This window comes from Nelumbo nucifera, chromosome 2 (assembly GCF_055504915.1).
Source record: "Nelumbo nucifera cultivar China Antique chromosome 2, China Antique-T2T, whole genome shotgun sequence".
NCBI lineage: Eukaryota > Viridiplantae > Streptophyta > Magnoliopsida > Proteales > Nelumbonaceae > Nelumbo > Nelumbo nucifera.
In genome coordinates, this window is record NC_142650.1 from 110,580,936 (window position 1) to 110,607,794 (window position 26,859).

At 38.6% G+C, this 26,859-nt stretch overlaps 1 protein-coding gene across 3 annotated transcripts; it reads left to right on the forward strand.

Annotated features, from left to right (window-relative positions):
• Nucleotides 1–26,564, forward strand: LOC104612996 (nuclear transcription factor Y subunit A-1-like). 3 transcript variants are annotated; one of them, XM_010280668.2, is made up of 6 exons: nt 1–289; nt 1,275–1,579; nt 1,715–1,836; nt 2,031–2,102; nt 5,903–6,067; nt 25,643–26,564. In XM_010280668.2, exons 2-6 carry the CDS (start codon nt 1,309–1,311, stop codon nt 26,072–26,074), a joined length of 1,062 nt encoding a protein of 353 aa, XP_010278970.1. In that variant the 5' UTR covers nt 1–289; nt 1,275–1,308; the 3' UTR covers nt 26,075–26,564. The 3 variants fall into 3 exon arrangements, with proteins under 3 accessions (XP_010278970.1, XP_010278972.1, XP_010278973.1); XM_010280670.2 differs by having other exon boundaries at nt 59–383; XM_010280671.3 differs by lacking the exon at nt 1–289 and adding an exon at nt 369–529.
• Nucleotides 26,565–26,859: the final 295 nt, after the last annotated feature.

Consider the following 26,859-nt stretch of genomic DNA (forward strand, 5'->3'; position numbering starts at 1 on the left):
GTTTGTTTGTAGTTTCTGGGAAATAATTAATTAATTTAACAGAGAGAGAGGGAAGAGAGACTGAGAGAGAGAGAGAGACGACGCTAGCGTGAGCGTGACTGTAAAAAATAAACATTATATATTTCTTTATTTTAATCCATTTCTCGAATTATTATTATTTTTTCCTTCTTCCATCGGGCTACAGTTTCAGTTTCTCGTTGAGAATCGCAGAGAAATGGATTTACATAGATGGCTTGGAATTCTGTAACAGAAGAGAATTATAGGGTTTCTTGACTACTGTTCTCAATTGGTAAATCTTCGCTGCTCATCCAGTTTCGCAGTTTTGATTTGTGGGTTTTAGCTTGTCTACTACTTGGTTTCGACGATTTGCGGGGCTTTGAAGGGTAGGGTTTCGGCGGATATTCTCTCCTTTCTTTTTCTCTTTTTTCGTGTTTGTATGTGTGGATGGGGGCTTTGAATTTGATTTTAATGGTTTGGTTGTTTGGTGCGTTGCTCTAGGAGGACTTTTGGTCGATGATTGGTTCGTCAGGTTATTTTTTTTCTTCGTATTTTTTTTGTTGTTTTTATTTTAAATTTTTTAATTTGTGTAGTTTTAGACTTTTAGTTTTATCTGATTGGTTGTGAGTTTGATCAGCATGGAAGAGTCAAGAGATGATATTCTGCATGGAGATTCTGCTACTTTGTTTTCTTATACTTCGTGATTTTTTTTCCTTTTGAGTTAGGGCTTTGATGATCTCCTGCAAATTTTAGAATTCAGTGTTGACTTTGAGTAAATTTTAGGCTTTGATGTTTAATAAAGTTGTGAACTTTTAGGGTATTAGAGTGTTCACATGTTCTATAGATTCTTGTTCGCTGTCACGTCTTTTTTATTTTTTGATCGTTGTTTTTCTAAACCCCTGTTTGAGTTTTCGTTGCTTCGGGTTCCTTGCAGGTTTCGTTTTAGTTTTAAGTCCTATTTTGTGTACTACTAGATTGCTAGTATGTTCATCTCCTAGTTGTTCTGTTAATTGAGAAAAATAGGTATTTCGATTTTGCGGGAGAGAAGTTCACGGTTTACTTGGAACGGCTTCCCCTCAACGTTATATCTTTTTCGCTTTTCTCACCTTTCTGCGCGTGTTTCTCTTTCTGTATCTTGCATGAATTATTGCTGGTTTTATTGGTTGATCACTTACTGGTTCAAATACAATTTGTTTCTGTTTAGGTGTTTCATTTGGTTCTGCTTACTCTTTTCTATATCAACCGACTAAATTCATTATTCATTTGTTGTTGGGTAGGGAATTCAAGGTTTTCTAAACAAAGTTGGGAAGCATGCACTCAAAATCTGACAATGGAAACCAAAAAGATCCTGATGCACAAACCATTCCCTCATCAACAGTTGGCACTCAACCTTGGTGGCGTCCAATTGGGTATACTGTTGTGCCTCCTGCTGTTTTAGGTGAGAGTGCATCAAAATCTGCTTCAGTGGAGCCCCCAAGTGGTGGTGGGGGGAACAAAGCTGGCCAAACACAAGCAAATGGTGGCCTGGAAAAGGGAACTAATGTTGGTAAAGAAACACAGAATGGTGGGTCAACAAATTCAGGTACTTCTTCAAATCTGCTATTCATTCTGTCTAATGAGATATCTGTGATAATTTCTTGTATAGTAGCTATTGGGACTTGTGTTATCCACCTAATGGATAAGATCCATTATAATGTACTAACATGACTTCATTCAGGCTCTGATGGAAACCATGGACAAGAAAATCAGTGTATGCAGCATCTGACATCTACAGTACCTCCAACAATGGGTGAAAGTGCTGTACCACATACCCAGCTTGAACTCATTGGTCACTCAATTGTAAGATATCTTGTTTTAGCACACCCAACTAGGACTTGTTGGTTACCTCTCATAATTTATGTAGTTGCTGGCTTGTTGCAGTTGTTCAGAGTTCATATTTTTGAGTCCATGATGTTATGGATTCCATATTTTGCATGCCTTTTCTTATAAAGGAGTAATGAAACGATTCTAAATGTTATTTTCACTTGTTACAGGCTTGTGCACCATATCCATATTCTGATCCATATTATGGGGGAATAATGGCTGCTTATGGAAATCAGGCTATGGTATGCAAGAATAATAATCTAAATGAGATTCTGTTGTTCAAATTTCTAATCCCCAGTTTCTCCTGTCAAACCCTTTCCATGAGTTATGTTGAAGATGTCACTCCATGATTATATTTGTTTTATGGGAAATGGCGCTTTCTGAAAATTGTTTGCTATGAATGTTAACCATGTGATGAAACAAGAGAAAAACTCCTTTGGGAAAAAAAAATAATCTGAAGACTTATATTTGATCAGAAAGGAAGTTGAATATGGATCAGTTTATATACAACAAAATATGTAAAAATATGGAGAGGTAATGATGAAAAATGGGACACCGTTGGTAATTTAACTGGAAATGTAGGAACTTCTAATAATAAGATGTGGAAGCAAACCAAACCTGAAATAAGTATTCTTGAAGATTAGGTTCTGTTCATGCCACTGTAGTAATGACAAGAACAAATATAGAGAGAACCAAAATAAGAAAATTCAGAAATCAAAACTCATAACACTTTTCTTGGTTGATTTCAAAAACACTCCAATAATTTAGTAAACCTAACCGGCTAACCCAAACCTAACTATTTAAGATCTTCCTAAAATGTGTATTTATACTTGTACTGAATCTACCTCAGATAAACAAAACTACACCTTGTCTCCTACTTTAACCCAAACTGAGAACTAAAGTAACTATTTCATTCTGCATCAGTTGGCTGGGTATGTGCAATTCCATACCTTGGCAAATTTAGTTGAGCTTCTAGCACTTAATAATTTTTTATATTATAATTTGCTAAGACATATAATTGAATATATTTTAAAGCATTAATGGTATAAATTATAAAATATATTCTACAAGTGTTCATTTATTATCTGGTATTATTATCAGGTATGTATTTGTCTGACATTGGTATGCTAGGCATGTGCAGGTGTCTAGGTATCATAGCTCTTTAACAATTAAACATATTCATATGACACCAACAAACTGGAAAATCTATACCATTTTAAAAAGTACGAATACCCTCAATAATATTTCTGGAATTTTGTGATGACAAAACTTACCCCTCTATATTTAAATTTAATGATAAAAAATGAGGGCAAATAGGGTAATTAGTTATTGATATTAAATGAGTTGAAAAGAGTTAATTTTAAGATATTCAATGCATTCAATTATCTCTCATTAAATCCAACATTTAAGGCATCAATTTGCATTCACCTTCATTGAATCATATATTTAAGGCTTCTTTGTTTCTTCTCATCATTAAGTTCTATAATTAAATACATACATAATAAATTAACAATTTCAATAACATAAAAACTTATACCTTTAAAATCTACCTGAAAAATAGTGTTTTCATCTAGGTGGTGGTGATAAATTAAACCATTTGGGTCAAATGGGCCAATCATGTTGCCACAATTAAATAATAAAATTTAAAAATATATAAAATGAAAAAAAATAGAAATTTAGAAAATGAGAACGTTTTTAACATCATATATTTGACATATTAAACAAGGGTTCGGCTATGATATGGAAAAGATATGATATCGGAAAAATAATTCACCAATAAATTGGAATCATAAACGTGGTAGTGAATCAAGTGTCATTTATCAAAATTCATGGGTGGGTTTTGATTGGTCAAAACTCTTTCCCTATCATATCTTTCTCGTATCATAGATATTTCCATTAAACAATAATAAGTATGATAAGCAGTGTTTTAAAAACCGACCCACTTTTGCCTTAGGGTCACGAGTCACCAATTGGACTATCAATGTCAAACGAGCCAAACTGCTTTGCATCAACACTATATGTGTGTGTGTGTGTAAAAATACATATTTTATCAATAAATGGTATAATTATGTTTTACATACATCATAGTTATGTTTTACATATATTACATATAATATATGTATTATGTTACATTTATTTATGTTTTTAATTCTGTTTTAAATTTTTTATTTATAAAAAATATTAAAAATTGCAATTTGGGACCAAAAAAGGTTTTTTATTTCACGAAAATAGCAAGGCAAGGCACATAGTGCCCTTGGGACGTATAGATCTTGAAAAGTTAGTCAAAATAGAAAAAAAAAGATAATCCCAGTCGAGTGCAAAGTTATGGCTTCCAAAAGTTTGGACATAATTAAGTGCGCAACATGCAACTTGGTTACTAGGCCGAACAAGTCAATGGTTGAACTGCCCAAGTTAGATGGTTTTTAACCAAAAGGGAGAGTTTCAACAAAACAAAACCTAGAATCAAGGCCGAGTGATGGTTCGAATGGTTCAATCGGGCAGGTCAACAACAAGTTTAAAACATTGATTATAAATAGAAATGTTTTTATTAGTGGTGAAAATGAAATGTAAAATTTAAAACCAATTGGAAGTTAAACTATTTTCCTATTATCTCTCATTAAATCTCATATCTAAGGTATATTCTCTTATTAAATCCTATATTTAAGATATATTTTTCTTATCATTAAATTCTACTAATTAAATCCATAATATTAATTTTAATAATATAAAAATAAACATTTTGAAAAATAATTTGAAAACAAAACCATTTTCTTCCCTCTCAGTGGTGGGTAAGCAATTCAACCATTTGGGGTCAAGTTCGTTAATAAATAATGCCATAATTAATAAAAATAAAAATAAATAAAATATATAATACAAAATAATAAAAAGAATGAGCATATCATTAATATTGTATATTCATCATACTGAACAAAAAGAAGTATGAAATGTAAGAAGTACTTTTATAAATGATGAAAATGGAACACAAAATTTAATGTCAACTTAGAAATCAAACTATTTTTCTTTATGGGTTGTGGGTTAGTGGTTTGGGTCAAATGGATTAATTGATGATATAATAGTTAAATAATAAATATTTAAAAATAATAAAAAAGTACAAGTAATCAAAAGAATATATATAAAATTATATATTAATTATGTCAAACAAAAATTAAGTGTGATAAGTAAAAATTATGTATATAATGTAGGTGAAATATATAATTTAAAACTGATTCGAAAGCAAAGCTATTTTCTTATTTAAATTGTGGGTCAATGATCAAACTTTTCAAAGAAATTCATGATGTCATGATTGAATAATAAATATTTAAAAAAGATAGAACACAAAAGAATGAAATGAAGAAATTCAGTTGGTTGACAAGGAATATGTTGGTTACTGTACGGTGGGTGGGGAGATCAGCAAATACTTTGTCAGATGTAAGCAAGGGGTAAATAGGGAAGAATTGTTTTGGGCTCAGCTGTGATTCCTGTATTTCTTTCCTAGTTTACTTGTAAGAGATTCAAGGAGGGGCTGCAGCTCGCGCCTCTTCCTCCGATGTTGTTTGAATTCACAACTCTAAATCAACTTCTGAATTAATAAGTTTATTATTATTCATAAAAAAAATAAATATTTAAAAAAGATAGAACAGAAAAGATAAAAAAGTACAGAGTTTTGTCAAAGATATTTCAGAACATTTCTTATGTTATATAATCATCATATTAAATAAAAATAATTGTTAAAATGGAATTTTTTTTTATTTAAGACAGAAATGGAATACAAAATTTAGTAGTAGTAGTGGAATATAATGTTAAGTTCTTCTCTAGTTCTTAGATCATTCTCTTTGGTCATCCATCTTTTTTCGTGCACTTTCATTGACATTCTTTTGTGTTTTGTTATATTATGTGAATAAATTGCAGTGCTGTTATAGTGGGTAGAAGTATTTATCAATGGGATATTTTATTCACAAGGCAATATTAGGAAAGTTTGCACCAGATTTGTTTATAAACATGGGTATTGCTGCCTAATGATTCATGTAAAAAATTGTTTCAGGCACATCCTCATTTACTTGGGATGCACCACACTAGAATGCCTTTGCCTCTTGAAATGACAGAAGAGCCTGTGTATGTGAACGCAAAGCAGTATCATGGAATTCTGAGGCGAAGACAGTCACGTGCTAAGGCTGAGCTGGAAAAGAAGCTGATAAAAGTTAGGAAGGTATGTATATATTGGTACCTTGATCTTTTGGGTCAAGATACTGATATCACTTATATTCCTTGTCCACATTTATGGATCATTGATTGTTTACACTTTTTGTTAGCAAAGGGAACTAATATCACTTCAGGATGATATCATCATTATAGAACTTGGTTATTTTGTACAGTTATTCAGAGGAAAGATCTTTGTAGTTGTCAGAGTCTAGGTACATAGCTGATTGTTTGGCTCACTTCAGGATGACTCATCAATATAGAACTTGGTTATTTAGTACTTTCTTGATTGTTTGGCCAAATATTATTGACCTTTCCATATATACAAGACGATACATGATAGATGTCATTGAGTATTACGGTTTACTGTTTTTTTTTTTTTTTGAGAGAAAAGTAAAGTATCAATATTAAATATGAACAAAATATACAGCAAGATAAAGTTCCTAAGGAGACCAGAAAACTGTTCCCTCTTGACTTGAACCCCACCCTGCTTTACAAAAAGATTATCATGTACAAAAAAGGACTCAAAACCTATACCCTTAACCAGCCTGTTACCAGAGAACCAAGAAAACATCTTTCCCACAATTTTCTGAAAAATGGAGTCAGCAGAACTTGTTTATTTTTGAAAACCCGACTGTTCCTTTCTTGCCACAGACACCAAAAAACCACTGCTGGGGTTAAATTCCAAACTAATCTTTTTCTTTTACTCAAGCCCTCCACTCTCCAACCTTTTACAAAATCCTGTACTGAACCTGGGCAGCAACTTTTCACTTCAAATAATTGTGAGATTCTGTTCTAGATCTCTGAAGAAAATTTGCAGTGGATTAATAGATGATTCACTGTTTTCAGATGTCCTTCACATAGGACACAGCTATTTGAGTCCAGCAGAGCACCTTTCTCAGAGAGGTTATCCCTTGTAAGTATTCTGTTGAGGTAAGCCGTCCATACAAAAAAGGAAATCTTTGAAGGCACATTTTTACTCCAAATGATGTGAGTTGGAACTGAAAGTCCTTCTGAACTGTCCACTGCCTTATTCCCTCTCTTCATTCCCTGTGTTTTCTGTTTTTGGGGAGCTAAGTTATTTTATCTCCCCCTTTGTATACTTATTCCCTCTCTTCTCTTAATTTAATGAAAATGATGTTATTGATCGAAAAAAAAAAACTGTCCACTGCCTTATAAAAAGATTTGACTGTAAACTTTCCAGTCTTCTCCCTCCTCCAGATTCTACCATCAGCCCTTGTTGTCCCCACTTGAGTACTGTAAAGGAGTTACAGGAGTTCCATCCACTCCTCCACTTCCCAATCATTTAGATTCCTTCTGAATTGTGGGATCCAAACCACATTATCATCTTGGATTTGCGAACTTTCAGCAACCTTAGCTTCCTTGTTTGCTGCAACTTCAAACAAGACAGGGAACCTCTTGTTCAAAGGTCTCTCCCCATACCAAACATCTTTCCAGAATTTGACTTTCTCCTCATTTCCTACTTTGGATTTCACACCTTTTGCAAAACAATGGTAAGATTTCTCAATACCTTTCCAAACCGAGCATCCATAGGAATAAGTTGAAGTTCCTGGATCCCATCCCATATTTCTAACACCATACTGGGCCCTGCACCACCCTTTTCCACAGCCCTCCTTGACTTTCCCCAAATCTCCAAAACCACTTCCCCAACAGAGCAGTATTGATACTTTTCGCCCTTCTAACCCCCAGACCCCCTACAGCCTTGGGCTGACATACCTTGTTCCAGTTCACCAAGTGGTATTTCTGCACTTTCCAGCTTCTCCAGAGGAAATCCCTCATCTTCTTTTCAATGATAGCAGCCATTCCTGCCGGGATTGGGTACAAGGACAGCAGATAATTTGGGAGGGAGGATAACACACTTTTCACCAGGATAACCTTTCCTCCATAAGAAAGATACTTGGTTTAATGTTACCTATCATTTGCCATGAGACTGATAAGGATGGTGTGAGGAATCTATTTGCTGTGAAAAGAGTTACTGGATATAGGTGTATATATTTAAATCCTATACTATTGTTTTTGGTAAACAGATTCTATACTATCATTATGCTCTTGTAGAGTAGTATCATTTAATTTATTTCTTTGCCCATAGGAGTAATATTGTAATTGTGTATATAAGCCTTGTTAACTTAAAATATCTCACCTTATGGGGGTGGAGGGTGATTGGTTCAACAACACCCTTTGCTCTTTATTTTCAAGTTTCTTCTTTTTTGTTTTGATCAGCTACTTTCAAGTTTCTTCTTGGACTCTTGGACTTTGTTTTCTTGGTTTACATACCTGAATCCTAGAGGGTTTCGACCCTCTTTTTTGCGAGTCTAATATTTTATTTATTTGTGGTATGGTATTTATGTGCTAGAACCTGGGAGTAATACTAGAATGTATTTTGAGGTAGCATAATAGTTGATTGGTGAAGAAAATTTTCATTCTGTGGTCATGAACTTGATTGTCCACGTTTTTGTGCTACACTTATGGATTTATTTTCTTCTTCTTTGGGTTTCATTGGTTGTTAATGTAAATTCTATCTATTCCTATAGAATGATTTATTTTTACATTTATTTATGCTTTTATATGTTTGTAATGATGGATAAAGCTTCCATTTTCTAATATTGATGTAATGGGGAAAGTGTCCATACTATGAAGTTGGAAGATGATGTAGAATAACTTTGATCACCATTGAAGATTAGACTTCAAAGAGGGTAGTTTGAAGATAAATCTCTTACAGGTTGAAAATCAAAGCACTTCCAATAGTTTGGAAGATAAGTAAAAAGAAAATATTATTAATAAAGAAGAAAAAAGAGTACAAAAATGGTGATAAGAAATGACCCATCCAATAGAAAAATCAAACAGAACCCGAAAAAACAGCCTCCCTCATCCTTAGGTTACAACTTGTCCCAACTGAAACACCCAAACCTAAACACCCCAACCAACCACTGGACATAAAATCTGGTCAGCCCTTAAACAAATCATAATCATTACGCCCTTGAAGAGACCCACCCATACGAGTACTAAACTCTTTTAACAGCAAAAGAAAATTTCACGAAAAGGAAAAAAGAGATACAAACTAGCCAGGTGTTAAGCCAACGCCTCCAAACCAACTAAAGCAATACAATTCGCCCATAGACCAATCAATACAAGTTATCCAAAATACAAATTTGAGCCCTAAACTTCCCAGTGTTGACCTCAGCGATCTTCTTGCTTATTTGTCAGGCTTTGCCTATTCGCTAATTGCTACTAAAACACTTGTAGCCAAATTGACATCCTTCATCTTTCTTTTCTTCAAACTTCAGGCTCCCCCTTCCCTATTAATTCTCCCCTAACCTCCTTCCACTCTTCCTCAACAAATGCTTCCTCCCTCCTCCCTTCTCCTTGCTTCCATATCTCACCCCCTTCTCCAACTTTCTTTTTGTTATATTCTTCCCTTCTACTTCTTTCAAATTGTCCAATTGCCTGCCTTCCTCACCACCCTTTCCCCCCTAGAAAGAATAGGCTAAGAGACTTCCCAATTGCCACTTGTCTGTCCACCAATTGATCAATACCTACCTTTCCCTTCTAAGTGTTTTCTTCCCTTGTAAGCTCTATAACTTCAGGCTCCACTAGGCAAAGAAAGAGAGTGGGATGCAAGGGGGGGGGGTGAGGAGGAGGTGTTAGGTGAGGATATGTTAAGAGTCAATTTCTTAGTTTCGAAAGATTTGGGTACAGGGGAGAAGGTTGAGGTTGTTAAGCTGAACTAGAGAAGACTGAGGAAGAGAAACAGGAGATCTTTGGTGAGAACCTGATCAGAAACCTTTTGTCCAAAAGAGATGACCTGTTAGGGGTGGTGTTTCAAATCTGCTAAGGTGTGGTGGCTTCAGTTGGACATCTTGTCTCGGATTGGGTCTGGTGACCCACTGTTTGCACAGAGTAGCAATCAAGATTCGGAGGAGATCTAGTGGAATATACTTGTTTTTCAGATTCGTAGTAGTTTCAAGTTTGTTTTTGATGGTTTTTATTTGTTTCGTATTGTTGAGGTGCCTGCTTGTCACCTCTTCCTTGCATTTTTTTTTGTTTTAATAAAATTTCTTTTATTACTCTTTCAAAAAAAAAAAAGCTTCAGGCCCCATTATCTCCTCACCCCGTCCCTCTTTTCCTTTCCACCCTCCTCATGCTCGTCTGATTCTTTCCTTTCAACCCTTTCCCCCAAGTCTCCTTGAACCACCATTCTTTTCTTTCTATTGTAAAGCCTCTGTTGATTGTCTTCTGCTCTTTTCCTCTTCAAACTCCTTTCTCCATCCACGCCATCATACCACCGACCCCCCAAATCTTCTTCCCTAACAGAGCCACCCCCACCCTTGAAGAAGATGGAGAAGATCTAAAGCCATGAGAATCCGAGCATACCTTACCATTTAGTTGTGTGATAATTTCCAAAGTTTTTGCTCTTGTGTTTTGTTTGGCAATACTCTCTGTCGTCAAACCAGGTATCCCCGGACTTGCACTCACTGAATCTCTTTTAGAATATTAGTCATATTTCTTGACTTTGGCTAACCTCGTGATGGTTGATCCTCATTTGAAGAAAAACCTTTGTGTGGTGAGATCTGCTTCTGGTGCCTTTGGTTTTTAACCTTGCTTCAATTCTGTCCTAATTGTGCATCTTCTCCAGAAAACTTATTTCCTGATTACTGAAGCTCATCCAAGCGATGACAGATAGGTGGAGAGACCCATCTCCCCTCCTTCTGTAACCACAACTTCCCTTCAATTTTCATACTTCGATACAACCCAGACCCAGTCATTCTTTGCTTCTCCTTCCTCCCTTTGATTATTTGTGGCCGTATAGAGCCCCACCCCCTTTAAGGTAGTGGTACCAGCTGCTATTTTTAAACTAAATTTTACCTCCTGACGTCTGTATCTTTTCTTCCCCCTTCCTTCCCACTTGCTTGACTCTTGGCTTCCACCAATTCAACATTTTCACCCTCTATGTGTCTTTCCTCACATAACTCCCTCTTACCCTCTTCGGCCATGTCATCACCTTTCCTTGAAGAGACACCCACCTCATTATCTCCTTTCCAGTTCGTCTTCCCACCCCCTCTATCTCCTCTTCTGTGCTGAAACGAGATGGTTCTCCAGGCCCCATTGCCTCAGCTTCTACCTCGCCAAACACTTCGTCTTCGACCTTTCTTCATTCACAACCTCTTCCTCCACCTTCACAACAGTCCCGTCAGCTTCTTCAACTACTACTCTGAACTCGTACCACACCCATGCAAAAACAAGATTCAGCTTAGTTGGGATGGCTGAGGCGTCCAAGACTTCAAATAATATTCTTGCCATATCAAGGTTTTCCCAACTTCTGTATTTGTCATCGAACTTCAGAAATCAGCCGCAGCACTTGCCAATCTCCTCAAAGGTTAGAATGCTCCAAGCTGCAATGGGATGCCTACCACTCTGATCCACACTGCACATCTTCTTCTATCTGCAACTATCTCTCCTGCTGCCGGGAACCATCAATCCAACCTCAAGTTAAAGTCTCCTCTTCAATTTTTCTGATTCCAGCATGCACTCTGCATATTGCCTACTGTGAAACATGAATAACAGAAGTTCTGCATTCAACTCTCTTACACCCATTACCTTCTCCCTCCTCCATTCCATCACTGCCCACGCTTCTAATTTCTCCACTTCCATCCAATGATTTAAGGTGCACAGGCGCCTGAAATGCGCCTCGCCTAGGTCCTAGGTGCAGCCCTTTAAGGCGCACGCCTGGTGCGCGCTTTTTTGCTTTTTTTTGAACATAACAGTTGGGCTGGGGGTGCACTGAAGCTCCGAGAACCCCCAGTTGGTAATGTTGTTCATTCATTATCCTAATATGTCTTCTTAAAAAGTAGTTAAAACCATAAAATCACTTTCTCTCTCACCAAGTGACAATCCACCTCAATATGTTTAGTTCTTTCATGGAAGACGGGATTGGATGAGATGTTAACAACAACTTGGTTATCACAGTATAGTTTCATGGGTTTGTCAATTGAGAATCCCATCTCCTGTAGTAAGTTCTTCAGTCATACTAGTTCACATGTGGTATGGGCCATAGCCCTGTACTTTGCTTCTGTACTACTTCTTGCCACCATTGTTTGCTTCTTGCTCTTCCAAGTTACAAGATTGCCACCCAAGAAGGTACAATACCCTGTGGTTGATCTCCTGTCTGATATAGAGCCAGTCCAGTCAGTATTTGTGTACCTTACTATCTCAAGAGTTCCTCCATTTTGGTATTACAAACCACGACCTGGAGCACCCTTTAGGTACCTAACAATTCTCAGAACAACTTCCCAGTGAGGAACCCAGTGATGTTGCATAAACCGACTCACCACACTCACAACAAATGATATATCTGGTCGGGTAATGGTCAGGTAGTTCAACTTTCCCACCAACCTTCTGTATCTTCTAGGATCATCAAATTCTTCACCTGCATCCACACTCAACTTGGCATTGAGTTCCATAGGAGTCTCTGCTGGTTTAGCACCTAACAATCCTGTTTCTTCAAGTAGATCAAGAACATATTTTCTCTGACATAGGTTGATCCCCTGTTTTGACCTCGCAACCTCTATTCCTAGGAAATACTTTAGCTTCCCCAGATCTTTCGTATTGAAGTGGTCCTATAAGAATTTTTCAGCATGTCAATTCCATTGCTGTTACTTCCAGTTATGACAATATCATCCACATACCCGACTAGCAAGATTTTCCCATCCTTTGAGTTATAGCTAGACACAGAATGATCAACCTGACACTATTTCATCCCAAAGGCCTTCACCACTTCACTGAACCTGCCAAACCATGCACGTGGAGATTGTTTCAGTCCATAGATTGCCTTTTTGAGCCTACACACCGTACCAGCCTCCCCCTGAGCAACAAACCCTGGTGGTTGCTCCATATACACCTCCTCAACAAGATCACCATGTAGGAAGGCATTTTTGATGTCAAGTTGTATGAGAGGCCAATCATACATAGCATCTAATGAAATCAACACCCGAACTGAACCAATTTTAGCCACAGGAGAGAATGTCTCCATATAGTCCACCCCATATAACTGAGAATAGCCCTTGACCACTAACCTTGCCTTCAATCGTTCCACATTGCCATCAGGAAGATACTTCACTGTATAGACCCATTTACACCCAACAGTGTGCCTACCAGGAGGAAGAGTGGTGAGTTCCCACGTGTGATTATGTTGTAGAGCAGAGAGTTATTCTTCCATGGCTTGCCGCCACCCTAGGGAGGTAAGGGTCTTGTACAGTCTTGGGAATGGAAACAGGTGAGAGTAATGATATAAACTTGCAATGAGAAGCAGAAAGGTGAGCAGTGGAAACATAGTCTGAAATGGGATGAGAAGTACAAGTACGTTTACCTTTCCGCAGAGCAATAGGGAGATCAAGATCTGAGGGAGGAGCAGTAGCAGGATCTGTCGACAGGTGCTGAAGTGGAGGAGGGGCCGAAGCACTTCTGCGGGTATACACTTGAGTAATTGGCGGCCTCTCTGTAGTAACATGCATATGATGTGCATCTGCAGTAGGAATGGGAGCTACGGGAAGTGTGTCCACAACCGGTACAGGAACAGGAACCACAGAGGGAGAAGAAGAGACCCCAACATCTGAGAAAAAAGGAACTAATTCAAAGAAGGTGACATCAGAGCACGCAAACGATTTATGAGATTTTGGGTTATAACACTTATACCCTTTCTGAGTCCTCGAGTAGCCAAGAAAGATACACTTCGTAGCTCGAGCATCTAGCTTGTCTACTCCAGGCCCCAAGTGTTGAACAAAACAAACACAGCCAAAGACTCTTGGGGTGAGAGGAAATGGAGACAAAGTGGGAAGCAACACGGAGAAAGGGGATTGACTTCTAAGGATTGACATGGGCATCCGATTTATCAGAAAATAGGATGTAAGAACAACATTACTCCAAAAATGTTTTGGGACATTCATATTGATCATCAAGGACCGAGCAGTTCCAAGAAGATGCCTACTTTTCCGTTCAGCTACACCGTTTTGTTGCGGGGTGTAGGCACAAGAAGTTTGATGACATATTGCATGATGTTCTAGGTATTGCTGAAATGGTGAGGAGTTGTATTCTTTGGCATTATTGGAGCGAAGTATTTTCATATGAACACCAAACTGAGTGCGTATTTCAGCATGAAATTTTTGAAAAATAGAGAACAATTCACTATGGTCTTTCATAAGATAGATCCATGTCATCCTTGAAAAGTCATCAACAAAGATTACAAAATACTTATACCCATTGTATGACACCACTTTAACTGGACACCATACATCAGAATGAACTAAAGCAAAAGGACTTGAGATACGACTATCAATTCTTGGACTAAATGAGACTCGATGATGTTTTCCCAACTGACATGACTCACAATCTAATGATGAAAGATGACTCAAGGAAGGAACCATCAGCTTCAAAGCCTTGAGAGAGGGATGACCAAGTCTGCAATGCCATTGGAGAGGAGTAAGAGACGATTGAAAAGCCACTGGGGGGCCACCACCATCAAGATAGTACAAACCACCTGCTTCATGCCCTCCACCAATCTTCCTCCTTGTCTTGAGATCCTGAAACACATAAGAAGAAGGATAGAAGGTTATAGAACAATTAAGGGACTTGGTTAATTTGCTAACAAACATAAGGTTAAAAGGGAACTTAGGAACATATAAAACAGATGCTAAAGACAAGGAGGAGAGATCAACATCACCAACACCACAGATAGGAGGTGTAGAACCATTAGCAAGTGTAACTGTTTGAGATGTGGAGGAGCGAGAAAGGGAAGAAAATACATCAAGAGTCCCATACATATGGTTCGAGGCTCCGGAGTCAATGATCCAGGGTGAGGCTTTGGAAGTTAAGCAAGCTATACCTAAATGGGCAAGTGTAGTGGTGTTCTGCTGAGATGTTTGAAGGAACTGCTCATATACTGCATGTGGTACACTCACCATTTCCTGCCCAGAAGCACAAGCAGATGTGGAGGGGGTTGGGTCAGTTTGCTGGCTTTCAGTAATTGTGCTACTACTCTTAGACGTAGCATGGTGAGCCCAAGTTGGGTGGACCACGCAAATCATAGCAGAAATTAACTGTGTGCCCCTCTAAGCGACAATGTGTACACTTTCTCTAAGCATTACTCCTTCCTTTTCCACGGCCTCCTCCTGACTCTCGGCCTCCAGCCCGGCCACTAGCCCGGTTAAACATGTGTCCACCACGGTTGCTTGGAGGTCCACTGCTGCCACCACCACTTCTACTTCCATGATCACTCCCTTTAGTCACTACCATACCAGATCTATCAGAGAAGGAAGAATGTTCTACCGGCTCAATGGATGTCCTCTTAAGACGAGCAAAAACTTCTTCAAGTGAGGGGAGAGCGGTCCCCCAATTTCTGTTCTTTGACAGGCTCATGCTCAACCTTCAAGCCCACAAGAAACCTAGTCACATCAAGCTGTTCACGTTGCTGTTGTTAGATCTGGACATCTGATGTTAGAGGGTGATACACATTGAGCTCATTGCGGATGTTCCTCAAACTTGCATAGTACTCTTCTAAGCTTTGACTCCCTTGCTTCAAATTGAAGTATTCTTGGTACAACTGATATACCCTAGTTGTGTTGTCTTGTCCAGAGTACAACTTCTTAGCATGATCCCAGATTTCTTTGGCTATATCTAGGAACATGAATTTCACACTAATCTTTGGTTCCATGTTGTTCCAAAGCCACGTCATTATCTATGCATCTTCTTGTTCCCAGTCACTGAACCCAGGGGAATCAGAGGGATGTTTCTCCTCTCTCACATGTTTTACTTTCCTCTTGGCCTTCAAGAACACCTCCACGGATTTTGCCCATGGTACATAATTCTCACCATTCAACTTGATGGATGTCATTTGAATACTTAGATAATCTGGAGAAGGCATGATTTCTGTTTTGTTGTCATTCCCATCTGCAAATGAAGTCATCTTAATTATTTCACCTTCAAATATACACCACAACCTCACACACTTCACAAGACTTATCTCACTTATGATACCACCAACTCCAACTTCTTCAATTGCACATTACACACTACACACTAAGGCTTAAATCATTCAGTCAACACATCAAACACCTTGACTGCACACTGCAGGACCATTTACCATCAACACGCCAAGGCTGAAATCACTTAGTCATTTCATCGAACACTTGTTCTCATACTGCAGAACTGATTACACGCAAGGTCTAGGAGTTCACTTTTAAGCATTTAGAATCACAGATATGTCAGCCACCACGACACAACCACCACCACGCCACTGCTGTCGTGGACTTCAGTAGTCTATGACTCTTCTTTCAGCACACATATGAGCAAGAAAAAAAAGAACATGACTGATATGCGTATCAGTCTCACCAAGCTCCACAACAACTAACTTTTGAAGCACAAAATAGCTTTCACGGTCCATTATTTGAGCACACGACAGCAGTGTTCATACTTGTCTACGTTCAGCCCTCTTCGTACACTGAATAGAGGGTCTAGTGTATCACTTCAACGACCACCACAGTACCGGCCAGAGGCATTCTCACCTCCAGGCCTTCAAAACGACAACTCCTTTTTCAGCCCTTTATCGAATCTCCAATCAAGTCAGCTGAAGGATGAAAACTACTATGAAGCTGGTGGCGAACCCAGGAAGAGGACAGCAGCAAGAAGAGAGAACACGAGACCTTATTGCTCTGATACCATGTTAGTAAACCCTAGTGATTCTAGGTCAAAGTAGAGAAGAAGAAAGAAGAAAGAAAAGAGAAAGAAGAAGAAGAGTATTCGGCCAGACTAGAAGAGAGAATGTAAAATCACCCCTCTCCTAGCCGACCCACTTGAATTTATTCAAAAAACTTAAGAGTTACAAGAAAGACTATTTTGTCCCTCATAGAAGATGGGACACATAACTTAAACTCAGATACAATAGACCTTTCACTTTCAAGAAGATAAACCAGAATGACCGAAATACCCCCGACTATAAAGAAGCATGTTTAAGTAACATGACTATAAAGAAGCATTTGACTATTTTTTGTACATTTTTATTATTTTTGGGGGTGGTGGTGGAAGGACAAATGGAGAATGGTCTTATGGAACCAATAGGAACATTTGCCTAATCAAGAATGATATAAAGCTAATGTGCCAACTGCTGACTGGCTGGTTGGTAAGGTCTCCTGTTGGTTGGTAAGGAAGGGGATGGTATTACTAAATCTTTCCATGCAATCGCTAATGGAAGGAGAAAAAACTTTGTGGAAAAGTTAGAGATCAATGGTGAAGTAGTAGATGATCAAGAGGAGATTGCTAATGTTTTTCACGAATCATTTCAAGGCAGTTTACAAAAGACAAGGGATGTGAGTCTTAGAGTTGATGGGTTAGAGTGGCTTAGATAGGACTCAGAGGTGGCAAATCAGTTTGAATTGGAAGAAATAAAGGGAGTCGTGTTTTCAATGGATAGATCTAAAGCTCCTGGACTTGACGGTTTCACTATGGCTTTCTTTCAGGATTGTTGGGATATCATCAAGTAAGATATGTTGGCAGTATTTGAGGAGTTTGTGGAGACTCGCTTTATAAGTCCAGGGATCAACTCCACCTTCCTGGCTTTGATCCCTAAAAAGGGAGAGGTTGTTCAATCGAAAGACTTTAGACCCATTAGTCTAGTGACTAGCATTTATAAAATTTTGGCCAAAGTGTTGTCGTTAAGGTTAAAATCAGCCCTACCAACTTTAATAAGCCAATCACAAGGGGCCTTTCTTCAAGGTAGGCAGATCATAGATCAAATTTTGATAATTAATGAATGTGTGGCGGACTTCAAGAGAAGGGGGAGGAAAGGTTTTGTATGTAAATTGGACTTGGAGAAAGCGTATGACATGGTCGATTGGTCTTTTTTGTTGGAAGCCCTGAGGAACTTTGGGTTTGGAGAGAAATGGTGTGGCTGGATTGAGGCTTGTTTAAAAACTTGCCATTTTTCAATTTTAGTTAACGAAGTGGTTAGAGACTTCTTTCCATCCTCTAGAGGGTTGAGACAAGGGGATCCTCTCTCTCCTTTCATTTTCACCTTGGTAGCCGATGTGTTTAGTAGGCTCATTTCGAGAGCTGATGGGTTGGATATGTTTAGAGGATGGAGGGTAGGAAGAGAGGGTATTGTGGTGTCACACTTGCAATTTGCAGATGACACAATCATTTTTTGTGAGTATGGAGATCCCTCAGGCTAGAAACTTGAAAGGAGTATAAAGTTGTTTGAATGTGTGTCAATTTTGAAAAGAGTTGTGTAGTGGGGGTAAATTTGGAGATGGAGGAATGGAGTGAGGTAGCAGAGTCTTTAGGTTGACTTACATCTAGCTGGCCCTTGAAGTACTTGGGTATGCGTCTATGAGATAATCCAAGAGGAGGAAGATTTTGGAATTCGACCATAGAAAAATGCACAAAGAAGCTGGTAGTTTGGAAGAGAAACTACATTTCCCTTGGGGGTCGGATCACTTTAATTAGAGCTACTCTTGCGAACTTGCCAACTTACCTTTTGTCTGCCTTTAGAATGCCACAAAAGGTGATTTTGAAGGTAGAGAAGGTCATGAGGGATTTCTTGTGGGAGTCGGGGGAAGGGAGGAAGGATCATGTGGTTAGGTGAGAAATAGTGTGTAGGAGGAAGGAGTAGGAGGGATTGGGATTAGGCAATCTAAGGAAGAAAAATACAGCATTACTAGGTAAATGACTATGGAGGTGGCCTCTAGAAAGGGAGAGACTTTGGCATAAAGTGGTAAGGAGTGTGCATGGTGTTGTAGACAATGGATGGGATGCTGGTGTATCTCGGCGTGCTATGCTGAAATCCCCATGGAAGGCTATTCACAGTATTTTTCCTGTTTTCCTGAACCTGATCAGGTATGATGTTGTACTGGAGATAGGGTTTGTTTTGGGAGGATGTTTGGCTTGGTGACTGTGCCCTCAAGGACCTCTTTCCCTCTTTGTATTCCATCTCGTGTTTTAAAAACGAGCCAATTCAAAGGTTTGTATCCTCATCCTTTTCTTCTGGCGTAAACTGGAATATGGGTTTTAGAAGAGATTTGAGAGATTCTGAGCTTGACCAGGCTGCTTTGCTCCTTAAAACTATTGATTCTGTTTGCTTGGACCCTCCTTCTGTAGACTCCCGTATTTGGAAGCCTTTACCTTTGGGTTCCTTTTCTTGTGCCTCCTTTGCTTCCTTGTGCTCCTCTCCATTGCCTCAACCTTTTCATAGCAGGGAAGTTTGGTCCAAACCTGTCCCTCCTAAAGTTGGAGCCCTTTGTTGGGAAGTCTCCCTCGGGAAAATCAACACTTTGGATGTTTTGCGAAAAAGAAGACCTATTCTTTATATCTCTCCTAACTGGTGCATCCTATGCAAAACTAATGAGGAAAGTTGCTACTATATACTAATCATTTGCCCTTTTGTTGTAGGCTTTTGGGAAAAGCTTTTTGATCTTTTTGGGTGCAGGTGGACAGAACCGGTGCAGATTTGCAATCTTTTTGATCCTACAACTTTCAGGTGGCCAAAGAGAAGAGGAAGAGTTTTGTGGAGGTGTGTTAGAGCTGCTTTGGTGTGGATTGTGTGGGAGGAACGAAATGCTAGAATCTTTAATGACAAGGAGAGGGATCAAATATGTGTGTTAGAAAGTATCTTATGTAGGGCCATAAGTTGGGTAAAATCCTTGGGTCTGTTTCCCACCTACACTTTCAATGACATAAGGAGAAATTGGGAACAACTAGCTAAAAGTTCCGCAATCAGAAGCAAGCCAGTGGTGGATTGGAAGCCTCCTGATGCAGGTGTCATTAAACTAAATTTTGATGGAAGTAGTTTGGGCAACCTGGGGCCATCTGGAATAGGTGGAGTTTTTAGAAATGATGAGGGTCAGATTGTAGCTCTATTTTCTGGTCCTATAGGGTGGGGAGACTCTGTAAATGCAGAGCTCCAAGCTGTGTTACAAGGAGCAGAATATGCAAGAGAGTTGGCAGTGGAGCATTTAATGATTGAAGGTGATTCCAAAGTGGTTATTGGATGGCTAAAAGAACCAGAGATGGCAGCCTGGCCGTACAGGGGGCTTTGAGAAGATTTAAGTGGCTGATTTCAAATATTTCAGTCACAGTTCAATGGGAAAGAAGATCGGCAAATGGGCTGGCAGACCCTCTAGCTAAACAAGGAGTACATAGGAATCAGCTCTTTTGGGCTCAATTGTAGGCTTTATGAGTTTGGAGGCTGCAGCTCGTGCCTCTGTGTGGGGAATTGTATGATGAATACTTAGTTCTTTATTTAATAAAATTTTCATTATCATTATCTATAAAAAAAAAGGTCTCCTGCTGGTTGTAGCAGAGACTTGGGACTGGATCCTGCCTGCACCTGGGTTGGGGGGGGGGGATTATGGGTTTAGGGGATGGGCTACTCCCCCATTGTGTGGCTCCTTGGAGCAAATATATCCAAAAAAAATCGAATGATATAAAGCTGATTTTGTGAATTCTTATAAGCACTGGTAACTTTCATAGATATGATTTGGGGGCATTAAAAGCAATTCAGCAACAAGCTCGGATGTGGCATAAACAATAAGATTTGGATAGAAATTGCAACTACGCTGTTGACGAATAACATATGAGGAGAACTAGTATCTTTCTTTCCTTTCCCCAACCTCCTGTCCTTATTAATTACTTGTGCTGCCAAGTATGGGGTGACAAAGGGTGAATGCTGTAGCAATAGTACTGATAATAAAATGCTGTAGCAATAGTGTGATATTATTTGCAATCACATAACCTATATTGTATGTGGGATGAGGACTTAAGATGATGGTGTATGATGTTATTAGAACATGGATGCCAATAAAGATGAGCAACTTTTGTTGCCATAATAGTTAATATTCAATAGTCTTATTTATCCATTACAGAAATTAAAGCAATATCGAATCTATAACTTAAAATGCATATTTAAGAAAGCATTATTAATGGTGCGTGGGAGAGAGATGGGATTTTCAGGATTAAGTTTTGGGTTTGGAGAAGACTTGGACTTTCCTAAGGTAAGTTTGTTGTCCCTGAGGTCATTTGCATCTTAACTAATGGGGAAGTTTGAGACTTGTGAGAAAGGCCCTAAGTTGGCATGAGACTCGAGAGTTCAATTTCTGTGGACACAAAGGGATGTAAACTGTTGGCTGATGCTCTAGCCAAACAAGGGGTCAACAGGGTTGTGTTTTGGGGAACTTTATATAAATGGGATTGATAGCTGACGCGTTAGAGATGCTTGGGGTGCTCAACACTTCCCAATGTAAATTACATTTTTTCAATGAATAAACCAGTTACCAATTGGAAATAATCAAGGGAAAGGTAGCAAATAAGTTTCGGGATTTCAGCAAGCAAGTATTTCAAGAAATTAAGAAAGATTCAAAGAGATTCAAGAATATAGTGAGATATGATATGATGTCCAACAAGAATGGAATGTATCAAGAAAAGAAGTAAGAATTTAATCAAGAATATAATTCAAATATTATTTTCTAAATCAATCACTCTTCTAAGATTTATCAATAGAAGATAGGGTTGGCCACCCTTTAAGAATAATGATGCAGCTGCAACTTTTTTTTTTGAATAAGGTAATGAAAGGTATATGAAGGGAATATTACTTAAACTTTCCCTATACTTCTGAAATGGGCTGAAACTTCCCCTGCATTTTAGAAATAGGCTGACATCCCCTATCATATGTCTTTTTTTTTGGGGGGGGGGGTGAATGAACTTCTTTCCATCAGATATCAGCTTTATGAACTGAGCGTCACATGACTTCACAATTTTTCATAAATCCAAAGTAACCTATCTATGCAAATTTAGATATTATCGAGACCAAGATGTCATTATTTCACCTGTAAGAGTTAATAGTAAACATCATTTCTCTCCTCTTTTGGTTGAGGTCTATGTTGTTAGACTTGGACTGGATATGGTGCCTGGGTCGCAAGTTGAACTGTTTGACTATTTGGTTCAACCATTTTGGCTTGTCCAAATAAAAAATGCAAAAAAAAAAAGAAAACAAAAAAAAAGAAATGATTCCAGACTATCCTTTTAAAATTATTTTACATCAAGATAAGTTTAAAACAATAAATAATAGAGGGTATAACAACTAAAAATACATATATAAGGAGCAAGCAATATTTTAAAACATGGAAGCATGACACAAGGCATTCCACTACCTGGAGGTGTGAGGCATAGTTCAAGGAGGGGATCTCATCTTTCTTTTTTTTCTTCTTTTTGTGAATGTTGTTTTATATTAAGAAGAATGAAGATGCATAATACTAGATGAAATTACTCCAGGCTTTACTTTTCTGTCTGTTCTCTTTGTTTTTTTTTTTTGTTTTTTTGATAAGCAAATAAACTTTTTTAATTCATCAGTTATTGATTAAGGTACAGGATTTTTATGGTTTCAGCAATGTAATGACCCATAATACAACAGTTTACAGTTTACCCAGAATCAAGTAAGTCTATCTTCTCCTTTTTCGGCCAGGACATCTGCCAATCCCTTTGCTTCCTTTTTTTTTGTTTTGATAAATGAGTAAGATTTTATTAATCCAGCAAATAAGAGTTATAGGCAACCCAAGGAAAGGCACGAGATGCAACATCTCTGAAGGTGAACCTAAGCTTCTAAGCTTCTAAGCTTCTAAGCTTCTAAGCTGCTGATTTGATTTGCTTTGCCTAAGATATGACCAGGAGTGAATCTCTTTTGATTTCTGTGTCTGTTCTCTTTTTTCCTTCTTTTTCATTTTCTTTCCCTTCCCTTCCCTTTCTTTTTTCTTTTTTTTTTCTTTCCTTTCGTTTTTGCCTTTTTGCATGATACGTATGCCTCATGCCGCATACAAAAGGCATATGCCTCGGAGGCATCAATGCCTTTGGTATCTTCAAGGTTCAAAGTATCAATATGATAAGCTCTGTATTAGGCGTATTGTATTGTATCTTTTGGTCACTGATATACCTGTTTACAGGTGTTTTTGGGAACCCATTTTTTTAAATAATATATGTTTAAAGCTGAAAGTTGAAAAAAAACTAAAAAAGAAAATTAAAAGGAGTACCGTTTGAAGTATTTATACACCACAGTTGATACACAAGGTGTACTTTGAACCTTTGGTATATGCATCAGTTGTTTGGGGGTGCCTCACCTGGAGGCATGCCTCCAGGGCTATGCCTCCAACACCTTTTTAAAATGCTGGGACCAAGCAACCAAAAAAACATTGGTTAAGGCTTCCTTCTTGGACATGTTGGTCAAAAGATTTCTTTTGGTGAGTTTGTTACATTATAGTAAGGTTCAGTTTTAAAAGGTGTGGGAGGCATATGCCTGGAGTCATGCCTCTAGGTAAGGTGCCCCGTAAATGCCATAAGGCATATGCCTCATGGATGAGAGGTGCCCCCAGAATTTCATAAGACAGATGTCGGAAGTGGAGATGCATTTGAGGCTTATGCCTCAGGTCCATGAGGTGCACACCTCATACACCTCTTGCATGAGGTGTGCTAGAGGTGTACGCCTCGTGTGCCTCACACTTCATCCTTTGGTTCTCTCTCTATTTGCTCTGGGCACCCATCTTTCGGTCCCAAGTTCCTTTCCCCAACCACCTTTTTGGTGACAAAAAAGCCTTCATTTATTTGTTTTTTTGGTAAAACATTAAACAATGCCATTATCTAAAACATTCTCCTTGCTAGAATTGCCAGGAAAGAATGGTTTTGTCTCAAAGAAAGGTGACATCCAAGCAAAAGTGCCCCTGTTGATGTGCATAACACAATTTTTTAAAATGTGGAGGCATGATGCCTAGTTAGCAGAAGAGGCATAAGCCTTCTGAGCACAAAGAGGTTTAAGTGTGTTGTTTAGATGTTTTATATTTTTCTGTTTTGGTCTTATGTGGTCAGTAAATACATAGTGCAGTATGATTAGTTTTGGGGGTCTGTACATGGGCATTTAGATTATACTATAATAAACAAACTTGGAAGATTTTCATCCTATGCATTATGTTAATGTATAATGGGGAACATGATAAAATGGTCGCCCCACCTTGATCTATTATAAAAAGTGGCTTAAATGCAAATATAAGAGGCGTGTAAAGCACAATAGAGGAGGCATAATCCTTTAGGCTGCGCCTCCAGGCATTATCCTAGTGTCTTGACTGGAGGTACACATAAACCTCTTGTATAAAGCATAATAGAGGCATATGCCTCCTACGCCTCTGAGGTGGAAATGCATGCCTCAAAGCATTTTCTTGGCTTCTGCCTGTAGGCATGCCTTGAATGCTTTTTAAAACACCAGTGTAGCAAAGGAAATTACACTCAATAGCTCTTGGTTCAGACTTTGTTCTTATGACATGTACAAACAAACACGCTTAGTGGAATAGGGCTGAAAGGAGATTTGTAAGCAACCAGCCAAGTTGGCTTACAGTTTATCAAATGGATAGTTATATGAACCACATCCCCCCAAAAATCGAATGGCAATATGGCTGCTAAAGAAATACTCCTTGAGACTCCAAGTATTCGCCTATTCTTCCTCAGTCACTCCATCTGTTGAGGAGTATAGGCAGCAGAGCTTTATGGATGACCTTGTGCTCTTAACAACTAGCCACCCCATTCTCGACTGGTGTGCACCCTTCATTGCTAATAACATTACAAAAGTACCCTGTTCGCCAATAACATTAACAGCAATAAAACAATAATTAATAGCTGTGCAATTGTGGGTCAGCACATTTCTAATATCTCAATAATAGTAGTTCTCATGTATGGTTTGCTATGTTTATAAGCTATAGTTGCATTAATAGACAACTAGTTTACTTAACCTAGTGACCTTTGTTGGTTTTTATGTTTATATAGATAAAAGGAATGGCAAAACAGGATTCATGTAACCAAACCAATATAGTTGGGACAAGACTTAGATGATGCTGATGTTTATATAGTTTATTTAACATATTATGATCATATAGTTTACCTAGCTTGTAATACTTAGAATTGAGTTGTGACTTGATGATGGTCTCTCTGCTCGTCTTCATGGATGTGACCCAGGTTTGAGCAAGAATAACCCTGACTGGGTGAAAACCAGGCAGTTCGTTGAAAGCCAGTCAAGTTGCTGAAACCCACCCGGTTTAATAACAGTGTTCTAGTTCTGGAGAAAACAAATATTATAACCAAGATTAGAAAACCATAAAACTTCTGGTCCATGGTCCAATTGGTCTAACTATCACCTTATTTGGGTCTGAAAAAATTGAATTTCTGATCTTCTACCTTCTCCTAAATGTACCAAAAGTGTATCTAGAACCCAAGGAACCAACTCAAACAACTCAGGCATTTTGCAATGATGATGGTTTTATAGAACAAAAACTAGTTTCCCTCGAGAAGATTACCTTATTTATTATTCGCAACTTGTAGCATGAGTAAATTCTGAGATGTTTGTTTATTGATCAAGAAAAGAAATACTGAGATGTTAGTGTTGAGCATTGGGATGAAGTGCTATTGAGCTCAGTTGTGTGTGATTTTACAATATTAGTATCCTGGATGCAACTTCCGTTATGTGATTTGTGGGTTGTGTTGACATTTTCTACAGCCTTATCTTCATGAATCTCGGCACCAACATGCTATGAGAAGGGCAAGGGGTTGCGGAGGTCGTTTTCTTAACACAAAGAAGCTTAATGAAAATTCTGCTAATGCCACAACTGAGAAGGGCACAGGTTCCTCTGCAGCTGCCTCTTCACAATCAGCAAGCTCCTCAGGCTCTGAACCCTTGCCTTCCAACTCTATCGCAAATGCAGATTCCTCCAATAATCAGCAAGAAAATGGGCCCTCAGCTCAGGATCCTATGCAGCAACCACAGACGTATTCCAATGGCAACAGCTGCTACCAACATAACCAAGCCTTCCCTTTGTCGAAATTTCATTCCATGTCAGAGGAGAGAGGTGAGGAAGGAGACTGCTCAGGGCATCCGAGGGGAAACATCCCAGTGAATCGGGCCCCAAATAGGGCCCTCACCATCCAGTAAGAGCCCCATGCATTGGGTTGAAGGGTCTCCAGTGTTGCTTAGTTGGTCCTATTCATGCCATCTCTGTAACTCAGTCTACTGGTGCTCTGCCATGCATTATTGTGTACCTGTCATGTTTCAGGGAAGAGCTAATAGAAAGCAACGCTGGAGGTTTGAGGCCCCCATCTAACCAGGGAGGGATGGTGTTTCTCAGGCAATTCATTCTTGGCTTGCATTTTTGCTTTTGTCTAGGGGGGGAAAGCAGTGACGATGTAGGTGGTGGTGGTCTCTGTGACTTCTCTGCCGGCATACTTGCGTTTTCCCCCTCTAATCTCATGTACAAAGAAAGTTACGCAGTAGAAGTAAATGTGAAGGATGAAAACAAACTAAGACCTCTCTTTTTTATTTTTCCTTATTTTCTATTTGCCATGTGATCTGGAGATTTCAGACAATCAAACATCATGCAGGTTTGTAAAGGCATCTTTCTTTAAGAGAGAAACCTTCTCCCTAATCTCTTTTGTTTTTCTTTATTGGGTAGTGCTTTTCTATTGCATTACATCTCTCCAAATAAATGCTGAACAGTTGCAGGCTTGTCCTTTTCGTACATGTGCGGATTTGTATATGTATGTACAGAAATATGTACACAAACTATAGCAGAATAGCTGTTGTGGGTCTGTCTTCTTCCTTCTATGCGGTTTTTGTATGACACAGCAATGGTGCGTCGTCAGAGTTCTCTTGGCATTGGGTACCTGCCAAATATGGTTCGATTGATCCTGTGATACTTGTCAATCAACTCGAAAGACGAC

Excerpts from the sequence above, each read along its gene's own strand:
- LOC104612996 (XM_010280668.2), top strand. The coding sequence starts at position 1,309 with ATGCACTCAAAATCTGACAATGGAAACCAAAAAGATCCTGATGCACAA. Across the intron at positions 1,837-2,030 it reads AACTCATTGGTCACTCAATT|GCTTGTGCACCATATCCATA; the intron begins GTAAGATATCTT and ends CACTTGTTACAG. Across the intron at positions 2,103-5,902 it reads CTTATGGAAATCAGGCTATG|GCACATCCTCATTTACTTGG; the intron begins GTATGCAAGAAT and ends AAATTGTTTCAG.